Here is a 23,725-nt window from a genome sequence, read left to right as displayed (position 1 = left end):
AGGAGGCCCATCCCCCTGTCATCTCCTCAGCTCAGCCAAGCTATCCCAATTCTCAGGGTTGGTGACACACTGAGGTTGTGGGTCATCACACTGTGCCACTTGCATAGTAACGCATGGCTGTGTCCATGACTTCAGACCATTCATATGCAGATAGGCAATGATGGTAGAGGTTTCCATGCAGGAGACAACATGTTCTAGGAGCCCTGGGCACACATGGGCTTCCCACTGTTCATTTTGATCTGGACAATGTATTGCAGGACCTCTCCTGGGTCCTGTCTCAACCAGATCGTAGCTTAGCTGGTGATCATGTACCCAGAGGCCTTGAAGGAGACCTTCACTGGGTCCCCAGTCTTTCTCACGACAGTCCCAGACTGCAGCAGGCACACCTGGGAGTAGACACCTGTGGAGAGGAGGCTGTAGTGGGTGGAAATCCCTCTTGAGACTCCCTTGTCCCTTCCCAGACCCAGGAGCTAAGGAGTCCCTCCCATACCTGTAGCCACAGCCACCAGGGGGAGGGCTCTCTAGCTCCAGGCCATGGTGAGGGGTTGTGCCATCAGGTCTTCTATAGGGGAGGGTGTGACTGCGGATGATGTTCTCAGGGCACAGACCGACCCACATTCAACCTAGCCTATCTCTTCTCATTTCATAGTCATGAGGCAGAGTGTTTCACAGCTGAATATTTGACTCCACCTTGGAGAAGGTCAAGGACACAGGGACCATGCTGAGTGGGAGACTCAGGGTCCAAGTCCAAGTTAGTGTTATCAAATATATGTCCCCTGCCAGAAACCTGAACTCTGTGCAGATACAGCTCCTTCCACTGAGGAACAGGCCCCCACAGGACATGCTCCTCATGAAGAAGTCACATTTGAGTGTAATAGAGACTGTCTGGACCCGTTCTGGGTTTTAATGCCTAATATCTTATTCCTGAATCAGTGTGTCTCCAAAATGCAGCACTTATTACATTTAAAAGACCATTCTGGTCACCACTTCTTAACATTAAGATATAAAGAAGCACTTGAATTACTGCCATTGACTGTGGTTCTCTTATCAAGTATGATGCATTCTCTGATAGAATGGGATATTTACAGTCGCCTCATGCCTACCCCTCATTTTAGATGTTTTTATGAAAAGAGGAAAACTCAGGCCCTCAGTGGAGACACCTCATCTGCCCCCTCTCTGCCTGGTCCTGGGGCAGCAGCCCTGAGATCACAGGTTTCATGTGTCCCCTACTGCCCAGTCCATGCCCTGCAGGGAAGGGTCCTATATGGGCTCATAGAACATAAATTTGTCAGCATGTCTAGTCTGGAATTAAAGGTTACATTGTGATTTTAAGATGCTCGCTCAGGGACACCATGTGTTTAGACATCAAACCCCATGTTTAATCTTTTCAAACCCCAGTGATTCTGCAGGGAGCCCCTACACCAGGCACTGTGAAGCAACCAAGGAGTCTCTTTGCTGGGCATCCCAGGTGCACCGACTCAGCCTATACCCTTGAGTTCAGAAGATCTCAGGTGATTTTTGGGAGTTGATGTCCTCAAGGTCTTATGCTTGAAGGTCCCATCTGAGTATCCTTGTATGGGGTCGTAATTCCACTGCACTTCTACTGCTCAACAAGTCACACACACACACACACACACACACACACACACACACACAAACACACACACGTGATTTTCATGGTAATGAAATCCAGGTCTCTCTTCTCCTCTCTTCCTAGTACACGGGAAAGAATCCCTACTCACATTCTGAGCGGGTGACCTACGTTGATGACATAACAGAAGCAAACACAATTGATGTGAAGACTGGAGACTGCCCATTCTGGTTATTTCCTATTTTCCCAGCACATGGAACCTGAAAAGTCCGTGGTGATAAGGTTCCAGCTTTTCTTTGTGTGGCGTTAGTTCAGGGATGCCCTTGTCCAATCAGTGTAGACAACTATGGCCTGACTTGTAGGGGGAGTCTCACTGACCTGCAGCCCACGGGCCCACATTCTCAGAGTTCAAGGCCAGGACCCCCAAGGTCTGAACCATGGGTATCACTGGACAAGTATCCCCCCAGCAGCACAAGCAGGGTCTGATGCAGGAAGAGGGGACTCAGAAAAGTGGTCCTGGGATGTCAGATTCTGTTAACCAAATTCAGTGTTGGTTTCCACTGGGCTGCCTGCTACGTGAGTGCCCCCCGGTGTCCTGAGCACTCCCTGCAGCCCAACCCTCCAGTCTCCTGCAAGAAGGTTTCTGCCCCAGCTCGCCTTCACTTCCCCTCACTGTGTCTCTTGCACAGTAATACACAGCTGTGTCCTTGGTGGTCATGGAACTCAGCTGCAGGGAGAACTGGTTCTTGGACGTGTCTCTGGAGATGGAGGTGCGGCTTTTGAGAGCCGGACTGTAGTAAGTACTTCCACTATAACTTATGTACCCAATCCACTCCAGCCCCTTCCCTGGGATCTGGCGGATCCAGCTCCAGTAGTAATCACTGGTTATGGAGTAACCAGAGACAGTGCAGGTAAGTGAGAGGGTCTGTGAGGGCTTCACCAGTCCTGGGCCTGACTCCTTAAGCTGCACCTGGGACAGGGCCCCTGAGGACAAGGAATATAAGATCCTGTTAGACATGTGCAGTCACCACCATCCCATAGATGTAGATTTGACACCCAAGACACTCACCCTGGGGGGCTGTCACCAGGCACAGGAGAAGGCACAGCAATCTCATTTTCTTCTAGAACACAGCTCTGCCTTCCTCAGAGACCTCAGCCCTGTGTGAGAAGAGATATGTGAGCCCCCACAGCCCAGGGGAGGATGTACTCTGAAGCTGGGAGAAAAATTTGCATGTGGGGTGCTCTGTTCTCATAAGTGGGAAAGGGCTCAGGTCACCACCCCATATCTTTCTGGGTTCTGAGCAGAGTTCTTCTGTTGGACTTGGTGGCATGGGTCAGGGATGGGAGAGCAGATAGTTTATGAGATGCCTTGAACTAAGGAAAAGGGACTCCCCAGTTTCCTATATTTAAAAATTAATGCTGATCAAGATGTGAGGATCACCCTATTATAATCTTGTAGTTAATGAAACTGATTAACATTATGCACAAACATATTCCCAGTCCTAGGAAACACATGAAGTAGGCTCATCATTTCCAGACTGGATCATCATATTTTCATATAAAACACTATTTGGTGTGATAATTATTACAAAGTGAAGAAGAGCCTTTCCCTTCACCAGGCTGAGGTGTCCAGGGCCTGTAGGTGGTGGTGCAGGTACAGCCTCTGTGTTTCAATACAGCTGCAGGGAACAGGACACTCTGGTAAGGTCCTGCTGCCCAGAGTCTAGCCCTGACCCCGCAGCTGCCACAGGTGTTACACATGCAGGGTCCTTCTGTTAAGGTCACTTCCCCCAGGGCAGTGCAGCCCTGTCCCTCAGTTGGGCCACTCAGGAGGTTTCCAGGGTTCCTATACCAAATGAGACTCTGAGACCCAGGGGTCACTTTCTTCCATAGATGCAGGTACTGACTCTGCCACCAATGGTTCTGAGATGTGTGTGGATTATCTGACCTGACTCCTAGTCATAGATTGTCAGTTTGGAACCTTCCGTCCCCCATTCACCTGAGGTCCTTGAGTGAGTATCTGGAGGCTAATGTTCTGGGAAGAGGACAGGGAGCTCATAATGGGCTAAGGTTACATATGGAGTGAAAACAAAGTGCAGACTAGAAGCATCTTTCATTAAATCAAAAAAGCTGAGTAGGAGTGCGTGATGGGATTTAACTGTCAGGTGAATGATTGAAACCAGGTTTGCTTCCTTGAGTCTTGCTCACCCTCTATACACAGAGCATTCCCATTGCAGTCTCATTATTTAACAGTACACAGCAAGGAGTGGGGCACATCTGACAGACTGGGGACACCCCTGGACCAGACCTGAGATTTGTTGATGGCAAAGTTCTCAGGAGATTGCTCCTTTGTTGGCAAGAGAGCTGAGAGTAAGGGGTTGGTGCAGCCACATGGAACCATAGTGAGTTCTATGCTGGGGATGACACCAATGCTTTGCAGGTTCTGGGGGACAGCTATGAGGAGCCCTGGGCACTGACCAACAGTGACCAGCATGAAGGACAGCAAAGTGGATTCTTAGGAAGAGAAGCAGTGAGAACAACTCCTTCAGTGAACAGCACACCCTTGCCCAAGGGGAAAACTGTGCTCTGTAACCCATTCCTGTTCCCTCCACCAATGTGAGGAGGGCACTGAGCACCCCTCCATGGCCAGGGTTGCCCTGTGATGTATATTCTGACCTAGCCCTTGGGCCCCTCAGACTGGACATGTCCTCTTCCTCATCTGCCCCTGCAATGCTGCCCAATACACATTTGAGGTGTCACCTGGCCATCTCTGTGTCCCAGTTTTCAAAGAACTTTAGAGACCATGACCCCAGATATGAGGAACCAGTTGAAGGTCTTGTCACTTTTATCATTTCCATATTGAGCGGGAGCAGAGGGAAGTGTTGGATACCTGACTCAGGGACACTGAACAGTGACAATTCATGGGGACAAAGTGTTTACTGAGAAGGGAGGGTCCACATTGTGCAACATGGTCCTGTGTCTGATGGGTGCCATGGACAATTGTGCATCCCCCACCATAATCCTTGTGACACCTTGAGTAAGAGAGTGCTGGGACTTAATGTCACACCACACAATTTGCATCACCTTTAAAGAGGCGTCTGTGTCCTTGAAATGTTCTGCACCCTCTCGGGATGTGAGTCACCCTCTCTCCCTATCTTCACACATCTCTCTGACTCATGCTGTGTTGAAACCATTCAATTCCAGATAGGTTCATGGGATTCAGCCATATGTAAGGACATTCATGTAGATGTTCAGATGTCTTACATGCCTTTATTCAAAGGTTGGCAATCCATGCACGCCACTAGCTGTGTGTCTCCTTGCTTATCTCTGCCTGTTACCTGTGTGTCTCCTGACTTCTCTCTGTGTACTGGGAGAGAAGTCCCAACTCCCTTATATACTCAAATATAGACAAAGCTAACTGTGAACCAACAGATTGTATAACAGAGCTTCACTCTCTGCATGCAAGCCCACTCAAGGCTATGGGAACCACTTATCAGACACAGTCTCAGGGCTATGAGAACACTACTTATCAGGCCTGTTTTCAAGCTTATGGGAAACTGTCTCCATTAGACGCAGTTTGATCTGGATACATATCCAAATATTTTACATCTTCAGAGACAACCATGGAAAGGACTATGACTTCTTGTATATTCCATATTTTTTAGAATAAATTTTCAGATCATATTTTTATCAGTAAGAGATGACTGAAATATATGGAATAACTGGATTTACAGAAATACTGGCTAATAATAAGAATAAAAATTGATTATGAGACAACATGAACTGAAGACAATTGTAGATTTGTAACTGTTGCTGAACAAATTGCTAATTTTTAATCATGTTGTTTTTTCAGATGTAAGAAACCTAGCATTTTTCTTAAAGCAGTTTGGTAAACTAACTTGAGTAATAAATACTGAGGTGTACATATATTCCCCCTGTTTAATACCTCTGAAATTTGGAAAGACATAATGAATGAGTATAATTATTTCCATGACAATATATTAGATTGAATATATCAATCAGAAATCTGCTTGATTTATTACAGTACACATAAAGCCATTTCCAGTTGTGTTTTTATCAACTAAGACTTTGAGTGGAATGTCATGTCAGAGAGAGACCTGCCTAGACTCTGATGTCAGCAAAAGCTTTAAGGATGTGGAATGACATTGAAGCCAATACAAAATACTTGGAGAAAGGGCCTAGTACCTTGCTTATTCAGAAGGTTCATGGAAATCTCTCCAGGAAAGGAGCGAAGGTTGCTTTCATGGGAAAAGGCAGGGGAGAGCTCAGGACATATTGGAATACCTCAAGAATTGAAGGAACTCACTCAAAGTTGCAGGTATAGCAGTAAAAATTGATAGCAACCATGTGGCTTGACTTCCCAGTTTCATGGGGAGAATTAAATCTCATCCTGGCCATTTCTTATAAGAGTCCAGCAAAACACATTTGAGAGCCTACATAATCAATGGTTATTCCTGTTACATTTATGCAAATAATAAGGCAGAATTGAAATTTAATGCTTTAAATGAATTTGCCTTTGTTTGGCTTTTTGAAAAAAATGAGTGTGATTCTATGTAGAGAAATTTGTTTCAATAGACTTTGTACCACACAATTATGGACATTAAACTCTAGTTAAGTGACTAGTCTTCAATGTTTTTAACTTATGAACAGAACTGGATCATAACCTTTTCTAGCTTCTTCAATAATACTGATAGTAGTCACACAATTTGACTCCTCCATTTTAAAGCTCCACTTCTACTCAGGGAGTACCACTTCCAGGAACCATCTGCACTTTTTTTCTGTGTCCAGGCCACACCTGCCCTCTGAGAGCAAGGATTTCTTGGTTCTGAAGGAACATGTCATCCCTATCCAGAAGGAAGCAGTTGAAGAAACAATCTGTCACCATTTTCCCCTTAAAGGATTCATAGTCAAAATTCTTGAGCAGGAAAGAGGGTAGTTACTTAGACAAAATCAAAGCAAGAACAAGAGGCCAGGTATCAATGGTCACCAAGACAGAAATCTCAGGTGCCTGGCAACAGGCATGTGAAGACAAATGAGTAAATAAGGGCACATAGGCAGATGGTGAACTGGCATGTTGACCAGGATAACGAATGAGAAGGTCCAGGGCCTCCTGTAGACACCTCCCAAACCATCATTTTTTCTCCACAGGAGGCAAAGATACACTTGTGACCCATATAGTCAGTATAAAACACCAAACTGACTATGAAAATTCAGTATTGGTGAAAGGGGTAATGAGACAAATGCAGCAACAAGCATACCTCAAACAAATTGGGACAACTGCAATGGTATATTCAATAAAATTTATTAAAAAATAATAAAAAAGCATACCTCAAACCATTAAAACTTCAAACCAGGGATTAAAATTTTCACACTGCTTACTCTATTTGCATGAATATTCCATTCTTTTGCTGAAACTGGTCTTGTTCTATAAATTACAGACACGAGAAACTTTTTCTCCTAAAAGGAAACAGCTTTCTCTCAGGTCCCAAGGGAGTATGTACCCCATCTGCAGTTTTTTTTTTTTAACTTATTCAGGGGACAGAGAGAAGACATACTCCTTCCCGAGATTTACAAACAAGTCATCAAAAAGTTTCAGGGAGATGGGACTACCAAGTGATCAAGGAACATGCCCACAAATCACCCAAGGTCTCCCCATAGAAATACAAGATGATAAACATTTCTTTAGATGTACTCTATTAAAATGATCGGAGCAGGTGCACGCTGGTATGTACTTCAGAATGTCTCCAAGGGTTACATCACTGTAGCCAATGAAATTGGCATTTCATTTCCTAGTATTCAGAAATCTCTGTACTATCTCACTAGAGTTGCCTTAAATAATCAACTTGCCTTAACTACATACTAACAGAACAAGGAGTTTGCATGATCATAAACTCTTGTTGTTGTTTTTCTTATGCTAACACCTGAGTTCAGATGAAAACAAGCATCACCAAAATCAGATAACAAGCTGCCTGGTGTCAACACACATTGGACTATCACACCCATCTCTTTGAAGCAACTAGATATTGGTTGATGAGTCTATATTCAGAGATACCACAGTGACTCAGGTCCATAAAGGAGGAATTTTTATTTTATATTTAATATTCTTTGCTCTATAGTGCCTGTTTTTATTGTTTTGAAGCTCTCTAGGACTCACTTTACCCATGCCAGGAGAAGAGAACCTGCTAGACAGTCACCTTTAAAAAATAAACCTTTTAACTCCCAAGATCTTGCTTTCTAAAAGGCTCAGTCTTGTCATTCTCCCAGAAGATTCAGAGGACATCAATAGCCCCATAGATATGGAGGAAGAACTAGCAGTGGAAAATTGGAACACACACACACACACACACACACTCATTGTACTTCTGTTACTTTCTCTGAAAAGGAATTACAATAAGGAATGCTAATTTGTAAATAACTCACATACTGACAGTTTCTTAGTGATCATATTTAAAGTGCTACCTGTTCCAGTCCTGCTTATACAAGAAACCACCTTGACCACAGTTTCAGGTGAAACAAATGACCCAACTGGAAAAATTGATTGGTACCAACAGTTCCAGAATTATGACAGTAAAGTCCATATTGGGATCAGCATGGACACTGCCTGCATGGCCAAAGTCTCACCCCATCATCTCATTCTTCTTTTTTTCACTACCTCCTTATAAAAAAAACTTACTTGCATTGAGGTGTTAATGAGCTTTGAAATAAGAGTCTCTCATCATCCTGGTTGCTGACATCTGAATAAAACTATATCAGCTCCTGACTCTCAAGTACTTGCTTTTGAAGTAGTTGGCCGCTAGACTTGCCTTTAATTGCATCACCATTGTGTCTTCAATTGAGGGGGTCCTCCCTGCATCATACAAAGCCGGTTCTAGCTGGGTCCTCATGCAGTGAAAGAATCAGCTAACTCTCTGAGCTCATTGAGAAAAGCAATAACCCCTTCCTTGGGGCACTCTCTTGACCTAAGCATCTCCAAAAACTTATTCTTAATACTACCCTCTTTGGGGAGGAGGAATTAAACATGTAAACTTGGGAGAACACCTGTTTTTCAACACAGCAGTGCCCTTGATTCTCTAGAATAAAGGTGATCCTTCCACCACTTTGACCTCAGTCCAGTAAAGCCCCAACCTTTAGATTGTAGGAGAATAAATGTGTATAAATGGCATCTCCAGGTGTGTGGTATCTGATTGAGTTGTCATAGAGAAGTACAACAGACTGGATGTGGGCCTCCCATTGTCAAGCATGTCCTCACCCTACTCCCTGTTGTATGATGACCACTACTGCCCAGGTACAGGGACACTTGCAAGGTTGTGGTCTCAGATGAGGAGACTCCTTAGGATCTCACCATAATCCATGACTGATAGAACAATATGATGCCACAGACTGTGCTGGGTCCTGAAACACTGTCAACCCTCATCTTTGTTACCAGAATGTCACATCTGTAATGCTTGGCCAGAGAAAAGGACATAGAATTTCATCCTTGACTCTCATGTGCTTATTTTCAACAAGCATACTTGCATTGTTCAGAAATAGGGAAATGCTTTAGAAATCTCTGGAAAGGCACTACATTTCAAATCCCCAATCATGATCCTGATCAAGATATCCAGATGGAGCTTAGAAAGTGTATGTGTGAAACTCTGTTCTCATCAGTGGGGAGGGACTGGTGTCACTGCCACATGTCATTCTGGGTCCTAAGCACATTTCTACTCTAGAACTTGATTGTGTGGGTAAGGGATGGGAGAGCAATTGGGTTATTAGACACCTTTGAAAAATGTCAAAGGACAGCCCTTCTTTCTACATTTAAGTTTGAAGTTGGACTGGATGACAGGGTCTCAATATTTTAATCTCATCAATTGCAACTGCATATTGAAAAAATATTAACATTACACCCAATCATCTTCCCAAGCTCAAAGAGACGCATGAAGTAGATTCATCATTGCTGGATTGCATTTGTCATAATGACAGATATAGTAAAATTTTGTGTATATTTTTATGTAAAATCAATACTAAAATATAGAACAACCTTTCCCTTGACCTGGCTGAGTACCATGGTCCTGCAGGTGGTGAAGTGGGTGAAGCCTCTGTCCTAGTCCTGCTCTAGTGAATGGGCCTTGCTGTTCTGGACCTGCTGCCCAGTGTCCAGTCAAGGTTCTGCAGCTGAGACAGGTGTTAGACATGCTGTGTTCTTCCTTTCATCTCACTTCTCTCAGGGCAGTGCAGCCCCTTCCCATAGGTGAGCTGCTCAGGAGGCCTCCCAATTTCTTAAATCACAACAAGTGCGGAGACCCAGGAGTCTCCATCTCCCCGTGACACAGAGTCACTAGCTTTGGACCAGAAGATGTTCTGAGATGTGTGAGGATGACAGGCTCTGCTTGCTGGTCATACAGATCAGTTTGGAACCTGCCATCCCCGCATTCACCTGAAACGCTGGTTAGGGGATTAGTGACTGGTGTCCTGGGAAGGGGGCTGGGACCCCATGATGGGCCGAGGTGACAGATAGAGGGAAGCCAATGTACAGAGTAATTCTACTTTTCATTAAATGACTAAACTAAAGTGAAACATATGATGGGATTTAACAGTTTGGTAAATGCTTAAAACCTGATTTACTTCAGTAAACTTCACACATACCATAAACAGTAAACCTCCACTGAAGTACCATTATTTTACAGGGCACAGCAAGGCCTGCAGTGCATCTGAGAGACTGAGAACATCTGTAGAACACATGGAAATAAAGGAGCAAGTTTAATGTAAGGGACTCAGAGGAGTGTCCAGCTTAGTTCTGGTCCAAGGACTCAGGTCTCAGTTGCAGGAGGAACATGAGTGCCCTGGGTGCTGGGGCAGGGCCAAAGTTCTTGTGGATGCTCCAGTTCCAAGGCCGTCAAGCACGATTGCCACACTGGTCCCCTGAAGGTCTTCAATGACCAGGCAGTACCTCCCACATTAATATCTGAATCTGAGACCCTCACCCTGTGGGGTTGTTACCAAGCACAGGAGGAGACCCAGCAGTCTCATCTTCATCTGGACCATAGAACACAGCTCTGCCTTTTCTAGAGACTTGGATTATGTGAGGAGAGAGCTGTGAGCCCCCACATCTCAGGAGGATTCAACCTTGAACTGAAAGAAAAATTTGCATGCAGAGCAGTCTTTTTCTTGTAAATGGGAAAGAACTGAGTTCCAATGTCTGGATCATTCTGGGATCTATATGGGGACATTTTTCTCTTGAAATGAATCAACCTGTGATTCAGATATAGGGGATCACCTGGTTTTTGAGAAACATTGGAATGAGATCAACAGACACCCTCACCATTCTAAGCATAAGAAGAAATTGTTGACGGGGTGTTGGGGGAACTTGTAAATTTTCTTTCAATCAGACTTAAAAGGAATACCATTTGCATACAGTTTCTGAATCACAAAACTCTAGTACATCCATAATTAACAAAAATCAATATTATAATTTCATACAATAAATGTCTATCATGGTAGAAAAATTTGAGAATATATCAGTCATTCTCTGTGTATTGTTTCTTTTTTCTATTTTTACTCTCAATGTATATTGTATATATTTCTGAATATATGTATTTATATGGTCATAATTAAAATATAAATAATGCCATGGTTTGATGTATAAAATAAAACAGAAATCGGATTCATTTTCAAAGTCACATATGTCTTCATTCATGACTGCTTCTTGATCTGAGAAACTACCTTCCAAACATAGGCAGTTGTGATATTCTTGATTCTTGAAGTTGAATTGTGACTTTGGCTACAGCTCCCTGTTCAAACTTCCCTTCTGCAAGCCTAGGGCATATCACAGAGATTTCAAACCTGTCACATAAGAAATAATAACATTTCCACATGCAGAGAAGATGAGAAATGAGAATGTTGATTATGTATGTGTACAACCTAGAATTTTCCATATGTCAAAATATTATGGCAGTTGATGAACTCACCTTTCTAAGTCTACCATTGTCAGTGATGTTGGTGTTCAGAGGGAGGGACATGAGGAAAATTCTTAGCACAGATTTGTTCACAGAAATGGGACCTTCTAATATAATAGGTAACCCTCACTCCCAGCCTCCCTCAGCCCTGTTTCTGGTGATGGTCACTGTAGTCAGAGGGTGCTGGGCTCAACATACGACTTTTTTAATGTATTATAAATGTTTTCTTAAATCAGGCATGCAATTTGGAAATGCATTTATAATCTCCACATCTGCCGACTTATTGGCTTAATGGATGTGGATTAGGGCAAACTTATTTAATTTTAGAAATTTAAATGTGTGTGTGTGCGCGCGTGCATGGATTGTATTGGGTTATTGTACAAAGAACTTTCTAGAAAATAGTCTCAGTTGTTCATGTTCATTGGTTACAACAAACATAGGGACTAGAGCAGACTCTTTGGAACTGGGTAAGGGGAGGATGGTGGACTTAGTTTGAATCACATACAGAAATAAGCCTATTTTCATGACAGTTTACTAGAGGTATGTGTTTAAAGACTTTTTAAGAGAGTATCCAAAAGGAAGTACAGGGCATGATACAAATAGTTTATATCATCCTGGAAATAAGAGTCTGTTATAAATTCAAATGTTAATATTTCTGCAGGTAGATATCAAGAGAAACAAGAAACATTCCATTGCAAACAAGTAGAAAGGGGATTCCTTGTTACCCACATTCATTTTACAGTGTCACTGTTATGTGTGGTCACAATGTCATAGGTCCAGGTTATTAGGAGTTAGATAGCTCTCACATCATTATTCCTCTGCTAACACCAAGGCTCTCCCAAGCTGCATAATTCTTTGGGACTCCATCTATAATATCTCTCAACAGTTACAGGGAAAAGAGGACACCCTTGACTGCATCATCATCATCATCGTCATCATCATCATCATCATCAACATCATTAACATCAATGGTTCTCTTAAAATTGTTCTTTTTTTCATTTTCTGTAGGCATGGTTCACACATAATGACTTTTATCTCATTTTTGTTCAATTTTTATGGTTGTTAAATGAAATGGGTAGTGTGACTGCTGTCAAATGAACTCCCATTGCTCTCTTTTCTTCCTCTTCCCCACACAGGAAATCTGATAGATTCTGGGTCTCCCCTTTAGATGTTATTGGGGGATTGAAACAACACGACCCCTGTAACCAATTTCCCCTCCTTCACCACCTCAAGGAAACAAAGGCCCTAGCTCAATCAAAGCACGTTTACCTTGATGAAGGGCCTTTCTTGTTCTTTAAGAGATGTCACATATGTGTGTGATACACATTGTAATCATCTGCACCAAGCTTCTTGGCTCCCTGCCAAGTCAATGACCATCATCATTCGGCATCTTTGTTCCCTGCCATTGTGGCGATATGCCTCTGGTGACCCCCTTCCGTCAGACATGTGTCTTGTTAATGGCTGGTTTGGATACTGAGCTGTGTGTGACTGCACTATACAGCTGTGTCAATCAAAGTCTCCAGTTAGATTAAGCTAAGTTTAAAAGGTTTGAATTCTTATTGGAATTGGGCACAAGTGTATGTGAAAAAGACTCATCTTTTGTACATGAGGGAAGGGTGTCTGTCTTTACAACAGGTATTTTTAATCTGAGAATTCAGAATTGAGCACAGACTAGAAATCCTGAGAGGCTGTCTGAGGGAAACTGTTATAGGAAGAAGAAACCAAACAGGAAAACAGCCAAAACTTCCTCCTACAACTGATCCAGTGGTTGTCCCTGTGTCCAGGGAGACTCCTGCAGGTAGGTTTTTTCTGGACTCACAGTGAGCTCCCCTCACAATGTCTCCCTTACAGTGATACAAGGCCATGGTTTCAGTTTTCAGTCTGTTTGTTTGCAGATAAGCAGTGTTTTGGAATCATCTCTTGAGATGGTGAATCTGCCTTTCAGAGATGAACCATATTCTCTTATGTGACTGTTAGCTTTGTTTCCAATAAAACTTACCCACCCCAGTCTTTTTCTTGGAAGCTGGTGGATCCAGTTTATACGATAGTCACTTACGCTGAATGAGCAATCTATACAGGAGAGTCTCAGAGACCTCCAGGCTTTGTCAGGCGCCCTCAGACTCCATAAGCTGCAAATGATATCACAAAACTGTTGAAAACAGATTCTTGTTAGGAGTGGACACACACCTAACCCCCCCTTCATGATGTCACTATGTAAAAGCATCAGAGGCAATGCCCAGATAAGCAGAAACTTCATGGAGATTCCTCTAGGTTCACTGCTGCAGTGACTGCAAACTGCAGAGAGCTAGGGGCTGGGGCTGCTCTCCCTAAATGTCAGGGGCCATGACAGGGCTGGGCATATCAGCAAGTGGAGTGCCAATTTGCATGTGCTCCTCCACTTTGGGACAGAAAACTGAAGTTCATAGGTGAGGGCTGCTCTCCATTCAGAGGGACAAGCTTCCTTGTGATAGATTTTTCTAAGAGGCTGGATAGTCTGCTTGCTGCAGAGTTGTTGCTGTTGCTAATTTCTACCCTCAGTCATTTTAACACAATTTAATCTAGCACAACATTCCGCATGAACAGCGTTTCATGCTATTGAGCTCCTAATAAGTTCCCTGTGTTACCTTGTCTATATGTGGACACACATAGGGAGGCTTATCCAGATCATAAGCCTCTCTGGCTGAGTTCAGTGGTCACTGCAAGGCCTGCTCTCTTGTTCTTTCAAGACAGAATCCCTGCCAATTATCCATCTGCCCACAGAGAGTTTGTCATTGTGGAGAAAGGGAATGGGAAGAAAGAAGAAATGTGCAGAGAATTTTATCTGTTCTGGACACCCTCTATGCTCAGCCTCTTCCCTCTCCTTTCCCCAGTGGCTTGTTGACTGTCATGTCAAATGTCTGGTGAGCACACAACACACCAGTTATTATCCTCTGAGATGCTGCTATGATTCAAATGCCACATGTCATTATTATACACAGTTTCTGGGAAGTTTTAAAATGGCAGGCTTAGTTAAAATGATAAAACCTAAGTGAACCCAGAAACCCTCTTGGCCAAACCTCCTCCCAAGTGTTGTTCACTACACACCTTTGCGAGCTAATTGGCCATGTCCCTGTAATGTGGTGACTGGGAGAATTTGTGCAGTGACCCTGAACTTATGGATTTTTACCCCCAGTGGAAGGTGGATCTCACTCCATGCTGATGTGAAAAGTAATAAAAGTTATCATGGATTATACCGACTTCTAATGCTTCCTTCCTGTGTTCTCTGGACCCTTTAGCTAGAGTTGTCTTAGATATGAAATTGCCTTAGACTACATAATAACAGAACAAGGAGGAATTTGCATGACTATCAACTATTGTTGTTGTTCTTACATTAACACCTCAGCTCAGGTAGAAACAGCATCACCTAAATCAGGCAACAGCCTGCCTGGTGTCAACAAACATTGGACTATCACACCCATGTCTTTGAAGGAACTGGAGATTGGTTGATGAGTCTATTTCCATGGATACCACAGGGACTCAGGTCCATAGAGGAGGGATTTAAAATTTAGGTTTAATATTCTTTGCTTTATAGTGCTTGTCTTTATTGTTTTGAAGCCCTTTATGACTTGCTATCCCCATACCAGGAAAACAGAATATGCTAGACATCACCTCTAAAAAATCAGCCTGCTTTTAACTCACAAGATATTGATTTCCAACAGGCTCAGGTTTTTCATGCCCCCAGAATATTTACAGGACATGAATAACCCAAAAGATATGGAGGAAGAATTGATGCAGGAAAAATGAAACACAAAATTAAAACTTTACACTGCCGAGACTTACTATGAAATGGAATTAGAAATAGTACTAAGTTTAGACACACTCACATACTGTCAGTTTTCTTGTAAGCATATTGCCTGTGCTGCCAGTTGCCATCCTGTTTGTACAAGAAACAATCTTGACCACAGTTTCAGGTGGCACAGGTGCCCCAATGGCAAAAATTTGGTTGGGACCTACCAGTTCCAGAATTGTGACAGTGAAGATTGGCATCTGGATGAGCAAAAGCACTGCCTGAACATCCACAGCCTGTCTCCATGATCTCTTTTTTTTTCATTTTGCCACTCTCCCTCCTTATAAAAACCTCCATGCTCTGAGATATTAATGAGTTTTGAGATGATAGCCTCTCATTCTCCTGGTTGCCAGCACCTGAATAAAACTACTGTCCTGTACATCAGCACCTAACTCTCAATCACTGGCTTTTGAAATTGGGAGTAGAAAGACATGCCTTTGGTTACATCCTTATTGTGACTTCTGATGAAGGCTCCCTTTCTGGTTCACATCAGACATCTTCTTGTTGGGAGTTCATATTGTGGAAGAATCAGCAAGTTCTCTGAGCGTGTTGAGAAATGTAATAACCCCTTTCATGGGGCACTCTTATGATGTAAGCATCTCTCAAAACCCATTTTTAATACTGTCCTCTTTGGGGATAAGGAATTAAACATATAAATGGGAGGATCCCATGTTTTCACACCACAGGAATGCCATGGATACTCTGGAGAAAAGGTGGTCCTTCTACCACCTTGACCTCAGTCCGGTGAAGGAATTACACTTCAGATGCCCCGACCAGCACATTGTACGGGAATAAATGTGTAGAAATGGTATTGTCAGGTGTTTGCTAATTGATTCTATTGTCATAGGGACATAGAACATGCTGGATGTGGGCCCTCCATTGTCAAGAGTGTCCCACCCTGCTCCCTGCTGTGTGATGACCAGTATTGCACAGGTACAGGGGCACTTTTAAAGCTGTGGTCTCAGGTGAGGAGAATCCTTAGGATCTCACCCTTATTGAGGAATGATAGAACTCTGTGATGTGCTGTGACTGTGCTGTGACCTGGAAATTTTCCCACTCTCACTTTGCTTTGAGAATGTCATATCTGATGGTTGTCCAGAGACAAGGACATAGATATTCCTCATTGACATTCATGTAATTTTCGCCAAACACACTTCCATTGTTCAGAAGTTGGGAATGTCTTAGAACTTGCAGGGGAGTCACAATATTCAAAATCCTCAATTTTGACCCTGCGCAAGATTCCAAGTTACAACCTTCTAAACATCCACCACTCAGAGGACAAGAAAGATCCCAATGCACCCCCTATACAATCCCCCTGGAACCAGGTTTCTGGTTCAAGGCTCATTAAGATTCCTGCACTGATCAAGACATCACAGGTGAGAACTCAAGCACCGCTGGTCATTTCTCAGGCTCCCTCTGCAAGCTGGTTCTCTCTAGCATCATTCATGGAGGATCTGTGCTGATGTTCCACTTGTGGACTAATGTCCTCCAAATCCATCATCTCAACAGGCACTGAGTTCTTACTTAGTTCCAGGGACAGACACAAGCATCAATTTTGGTTTTTAGTGTCTGGTGAATGTGATAGATGAGCCCTATCTAGTAGAGTACTGAGAAAGTCCACGTTTTCACAGGACCTTGGACCTGTGTGAGATTGCTCAAGCACAGGTCAGGTATGTGTGCCACCAAATCAATTCAGGAACTGCATATTTACTCTCTGTGTAGATGATGTCATCATGTGTTGTCACACTTGAGGACTGCATCAAGTGAACACCCTGTCTAAGAAACTCTTCACATCAATCTGATAAATTATATAAATCTCTATCATTGTAGTAAATGTGTGTCAATAACATGCAATAAGATATCATGATGGTCCAGCACTCTGTGCCCCTCGCAGGTGATGTCTCTGAGTGAGTACAGCTCATGGACACAAGCAGCAAGGAGGTGCCTGCCATACTGGTAGCAGAACTTGGGAAGCACACGTTCCCTGGCTGGAAGGTTCTACCTGAGGTAGAGTAGTGTGCGGGGATCTGTGGTAGACCTCAAACCTGAAATGAATCATATGGTGTTGTCCACTCAGGGATTTGTGGTGGACACATCACATGTGAAGGGTTCTCACTGGGAGAAGGTGACAGGAGTGGCGCCATGTTAAAAGAGTGGGAAAAGCCATTCTGGACAAACCAATTGGCACATATTTCTTGTCCAACCTGTGCAGGGTGTGGACCCACGAAAGTCACCTTTGCACTGGGTTCCAACACTGTATTTAACACAACTGTTTGCACAGCTAACAGGGAAACACATCTTCTCTATGGGACTGAAAATTGCAGACAATCTTCTGAATGTCCATCACCACAAGCAGCTAAAGTATAACTTAGATTGTCTTTAATGATAGAAGCTCCTGCTGAGTATTCCTGTATCTTCATCCATCCCAGTCTAACCCCTTGCCTTCAACCAAGTCATAGCCAAATTAGAGTTTCTTTCTGATCAATACTTTCCAATGAACATTGCTTTGTGATTTCAGATGAACATTGGCTGCTGCTCACTTTATTCTTTTGTTTCTACAGTACTATTACAATAATTAAAAGGAAAACCTACTCTAAGCAACTACAGGGATCTTCCTTGAGGAAATCATGCTGAGTGAAGCAACACAAGTACAGTTAAACAAACAGCAAATGGTTCCTCATACAGTGGGAATTGCAGTCAGTTAGAAGCCACAGCAGAAGGTGGCATGGTGGTTTCCTTGAGCTTGTAGGAGGAGTGGGGGAGCTTTCTTTCCAGGAAGAAACATCCTGTGATGCAAGGTGGTTAGGTTCCAGAGATTGGGTGCCCCTTGCTGCACCTGGGGTTATCAAGCAACATGTGCATTTGGTTTGTGCCAAGAGTAGATCTCATGTGGAGTTGTTACCACAACAGAAAAGGTCAGACATGTCTTCAACTCCAGTGTGATGATATGAAGAGCTACAAGTGCTTTTGTCAGAAAAAGAATGAATAAAGTGATTTTAAAAGTCCTACCATGGCTGGGCATGATCCTACTGGAACATAGACAATGAAGAAGAATTTACTCCAGAAAATACGGCAACAGTGGGAACAGCTAGACAACATACACAAAGGCACACACCATCTCTTTTCCATTCTAGTGCAGCAAGTGCATTAAAGACAGGTGTGTTCAAGAGCACGGACTTAAAAATAAACACACAAATAAATAAATGAGTGAATGAATGAATGAATGAATGAATGAATGAATGAATAAATTTGAAAAGAAAAATATCTTATCTGGAACTTTAAGGTTCCACAGTGTAAGAAAGTAAATTTCTGTTTTTTAAGCCACTGAAGTTTGTGCTACTTTCTGATTATAGCCTATAAAACTGGTACAATTTTCATGCCAATAAATCTGAAAACTCACAACAAATGTTGATATTTATAGAAATACACAATTTACCAAACTGACTGAAGAAGAAACTGAAAACCTAAATAGTCTATTACCATTAAAGGAAATAGATTTCAAGTTTAAATTTTATCCACAAAACAAAACTAGTCACAGACAGTTTTATTACTCTCAAATATGTAAAGAGTAAATTATTGTATTTATTCACATGCTTTCAAAGAACAGAAAGAAGATTCTAACATTTATACCAAAACCCAGCCAGATTATAAGAAAATAATTATAAGAAAATTTCAATCTCACTTAGCAAAGTAGATGTAAATACCTTTTAGAAAATGTTGCCTGCAGCCTTCAGTAGGTCATAAAATATGATCATAACAAACTGGATAGAAAAATCACTAGCCAAATGACAAATATACATTCAATAATATTAAAATATAAAACAATATAAAGTAAAACAAAAGTCCATAATCTTAGACAAAATATTTTGAACATATTTAATCAATCCTGAATATATACCCCATTGAAGAGGAGGCTGGGAAGACCACTATTCCTTAGGGGGGGAAAGGCAAAAGATATAAAAAGTATTTCCATGGGAGAAGAAATACAATTAACCAGTAAACGTATAAACAATTGGTGACAGAGAAGTGCAATTATGGCCCAAGGAGACACTATTTAACATACATCACACTAAGAAAACTTTAAATGTCAGCAGACACTACAAGTTGTAAGACTGTAAAGAAATGGAACTATTAATCAGTGCTACTTAGATATACAAAAATTCATAGATATAAGAAAATTCACTGTACGTATTTTTATATATATGAAATAAGTAATAACTTGAGAGAAGCATCTACCCTTACATTTTAACTCAAAAATATTCTTTTAATTGAATAAAATTTTTCAAAATTACTGATTTTGTTAAAAAAACTCAGATTCGCTTAATGACTATAGAGTCATCACACAACATAGGCAATCATTTTAATACAAAAACCAAAACTAAATTTTGTGCAAACTAAACTTTGCAATAACAAAGCTTAAGGAAAAGAGGGTAGAGGGGAAATCCTAAAAAAAAAAAAAGATGGCAAACTTCAAGGTGCCACCTCCTGGTCACAAGGCCCCCTTTCCAGAGAAGACTTCAGTGCCCTTCATTCAGCCTGCTGAGGTTGAGCTCCAGGCAGGTGCCACCTAGTGACAGGATTCACTCTGTCCAATCAACCCCACTGCTAGGATTGTGGCCTTGTCCTGGACACAGCACCACTGAAACACTGGTTCCCTGACTGTATCACCCTGACTTGTTGGCAGGGTTCACACACCAAGACAGGTGGTCATGGAGTCACTAGCTTCCATGTAATCAGATCTGAAACTCAGATCCTTATTGAGTGTGGAGAACATCCATCTTTCCCCCCACCAGCAGGTGAATTACCTGCCTCAGATCTCTGTCAGGGGGAAGGCTGTGAATCATCCTTCAGGTAGAGTTACATATCTATTCCCATGAAGATGATGTCCGTTCCTTTAACATGTGGAGGTGCTGAAGGCCTGGGTGTGTTGGGAGGCTTTTGCAGGTGACAGGAATCAGAGGAGTTTCAGCTGCCCCGGAGTCCTGCAAATGTGGGAGGACCACAAATGAAGGCTACTGGGGGAGACAACTGCTGTCAGGACAACATTGGAACTGGCCATGGGCACTGCATTCACAGGAGTCTGGAGGTGTTTGTTTCCCTGTGTGGAGCTGTCCATTTATCAGGACCTGCTGAGAACCATGGAACCATCAGTCTTTACTTACTGCCACTTCACACCTGGGGGCAAAGAGAAAGTGACAGGAAGCCCAACCAATCACTTATCTGGGTTGGCCATGTGAGCACCAGTACATAGTACTTTTTAATCTCTGAGCATTACTACTTCCACATTGAGTGATCCTTGAGAGTCATCTGCACTGATGTCTGTATCAGCTGACCATTATTGTCCCTACTGTATAGAATTACATTCATGGATGCTCTCTAGTTTGCTTATCTTAAAATTCTAATGTCATCTTGGATGTTTATAGATTCTAATGAAAATAAAGAGGTTTAAATATTTGCATATTTATGCTTATGGACATAGAATTTGTTCTTGTAGAGCAAACATGCCTACAGGTATGTGAAGGACTCAGGTCAAATACAATTTTACATGCAAATTTGATTCACTTTGTCAAGAGACAATAACAGGACATAGAGTGACTTAGTGAAGGAGAGATCCACAGTCATGCCCATATGACATCTGCAAGTGGACAGTGTCACATCCTTATGTATTGTCTGCAGTGAGAATCTGAAGAAATAGATTCATTGAGAAGGAAGAACTGTGTCTGGTTGGAGCTGAGAGTTTTGAGAGAAAACTCCTGCTCCAAAAGAAGGTACATTTTTTAACTGCCAAAGTCCATACCTGCCCCTATGGGTTTTCTCTATGATTGGTGGGACCTGTGTGCCTCCTGGTTTCCTGAGTGACCCCTGCAACCAAGCCCTTCTGTTTCCTGCAGGGATAGTTGAGTCTGGGCTCAGACTGACTTCCCCTCACTGTGTGTTGCACACAGTAGTATATAGCTATGTCCTTGGTTCTCAGTCTGTCCAGCGTTAAATAAAGTTGGACCCTGAAAGTGTCCCTAGTGATGCTGAGGTGAGATATCAACTTTGACTTAGACTGTGTGTTTCCGCCGCTATTTATATCACCAAACCACTGCAGACCCTTCCTTGGAGCCTTGTGAGTCCAGGGCACAGGATATCTCATTATAGAAAATCCAGAGACAGTGCAGGCGAGGGAGAGATTCGTCAGTCTTGGGCCTGACTCATGCAGTTGTTGCTGAAACAGAACACTAGGGACAAGGAACATCAATCCCTGTTAGTCAAGTGCAGTCACCTCCATCCTATAGACCCATGTCTGACATCTGAGACACTCATCCTGTGACACTGTCACTAGGTACAGAAAACCCAGCAGTCTCATCTTCTGCTAGAGCAGAGTTCTACCTTCCACACATACCTCAGACACAGGTGAGGAGGAGCTGTGAGCCCCACAGATCATGGAGGATTTTCCCTGGAGGTGGGAGAGAATAATGCCATCATTTGCTGTATAAAATAAAAAATAAAGCACATTCATTTTCAAAGTCATGTTTCTCTTCATGCATGACTGCTTCTTGTTCTGAGAAACTACCTCTCAAACATAGGCAGCTGGGGCATTCTAGATTCTTAAGGTTGAAGTGTGACTGTGGCTACAGAACCCTGTGGAAGCTCTTCCCTACTTCAAGCCTAGAACACACTGCAGAAACTCCAAACTAGTCACATCAGAAACACTCACATTTCCACATGCATAGAAGATGAGAAATGAGAATGTTGATTATGTATGCATACAACCCAGAATTCTTTTTGTGTCAAAATATTATGGCAGCTGATTAACTCACCTGTTTTCTTTCTTTTTTAAAAATATTTTATTTATTTATCTTTAGAGGGGAAGGGAAGGAGAGAAGGAGAGAAATATCAGTGTATGGTTGCCTCTCGTGAGTCCCCTGCTGGGAACTGGCCTGCGACCCAGGCATGTGCCCTGACTGGGAACCGAACTGCGATCGTGTGGTTCACAGGCCCACGCTCAATCCACTGAACTACACCAGCCAGGGCTCACCTGTTTTCTAAGTCTACCATTGTCAGTGATGTTGATGTTCAGAAGAAGGTAGATGAGGGGAATTCCTAGCACAGATTTGATCACAGAAATGGGACCTTCTAATTTGACAGATAACCCTCTCTCCAAACCTCCCTCAGCCCTCTTCCTGGTGATGGTCTTTATAGTTGGAGGGTGCTGGGCTCTCCCACACGACGTATGGCCTTTTAAAGGTATAATAAACACTTTCTTCCATAAGGGATGTGGCTTGGAAACACATTTATAATGTCTACATGTACCTACTTATTGGCTTAATGGGTGTTGGTTGGGGCAACCTTTTTTAATTTTAACAAAATGTAATGTATAGATATTTTAATGGATTTTTATTCTGCTATTTTACAAAGAACTCTCTAGAAAAATAGCCTCAGTTGTTCATGTTCATTGGTTAAAGCAGACATAGGGACTAGAGCAGACATTTTGTAAATGAGTAAGGGGAGGATGCTGGACTTAGTTCGAGTCACATATGGAAATAAACCCTATTTCCACGACATGGTTTACTAGATATATGTGTTTAAAGTCTTTTAAAGAGACAATTCAAAAGGAAATGCAGAGCATGATACATATAGTTTATATCATCTCGAAAACAGGATTTAGTTATAAATACAAATGTTAAAGATTCTTCAGGTAGAGATCAAGAGAAACAAAGAACATGCCATTGCAAGCAAGTGGAAATAGGATTCTTTGTTACCCACATTCACATTTTAGAGTGTCACTGCTACCTGTGGAAATCAGTGTCACAGGTCCAGGGAATGAGGAGTTAGACAGCTCTCATATCATTACTCATCTGGTAACACCAGGGTTCTCCCAAGCTGCATAATTCTTTGGGGATCCATTTATAATATCTCTCAATACTTAGAGGAAAAAGAGTAAAGGATCATCATCATCATCATCATCATCATCATCACCACCACCACCATAATCAATCATCAACATCAATTGCTTTCTTCAATTGTTCTTCTTTTCATTTTCTGTGGGCATGGTTGTTGTTCACACATAATGATCTTTATCTAATTTTTGTTCAATTTTTATGGTTGTTAACTGAAATAGGTAGTGTGATTGCTGTCAAATGAACTCTCATTGCTCTCTCTTTTCTTCCTCTGCCTTACACAGGAAATCTGATAGTCTGGGTCTCCTCTTTTTTTTAATTCTTGTTCAACTACAGTTTTCTGTCTTATATTCTCAGCCCTGCCCCCCTCCAGTGCTCCCCACCTCCCTCCCATTTCTACCCCCCACCTTAGTCATTGTCCATGTGTCCTTTATACTTGTTCATATGAGTCCATCCCCTTTTCCCC

The 23,725-nt window shown here is 42.4% G+C and overlaps 1 gene segment (V, D, J or C); it reads right to left on the bottom strand.

The window, feature by feature from the left end:
* Positions 1-293: 293 nt before the first annotated feature.
* On the bottom strand, positions 294-2,779 carry LOC118996018 (immunoglobulin heavy variable 4-30-4-like). The segment is given in 3 exon segments: positions 294-400; positions 2,210-2,575; positions 2,661-2,779. Coding segments are annotated over 3 exon segments (519 nt in total).
* Between the last annotated feature and the right edge of the window lie 20,946 nt (positions 2,780-23,725).

Source organism: Sturnira hondurensis, unplaced genomic scaffold, assembly GCF_014824575.4.
Source record: "Sturnira hondurensis isolate 20B ecotype Veracruz unplaced genomic scaffold, ASM1482457v3 Scaffold0010581, whole genome shotgun sequence".
Classification (NCBI taxonomy): Eukaryota; Metazoa; Chordata; class Mammalia; order Chiroptera; family Phyllostomidae; genus Sturnira; species Sturnira hondurensis.
The sequence above is the reverse complement of the archived record's forward strand: the minus strand, read 5'-3'. Positions and strand labels throughout refer to the sequence as shown.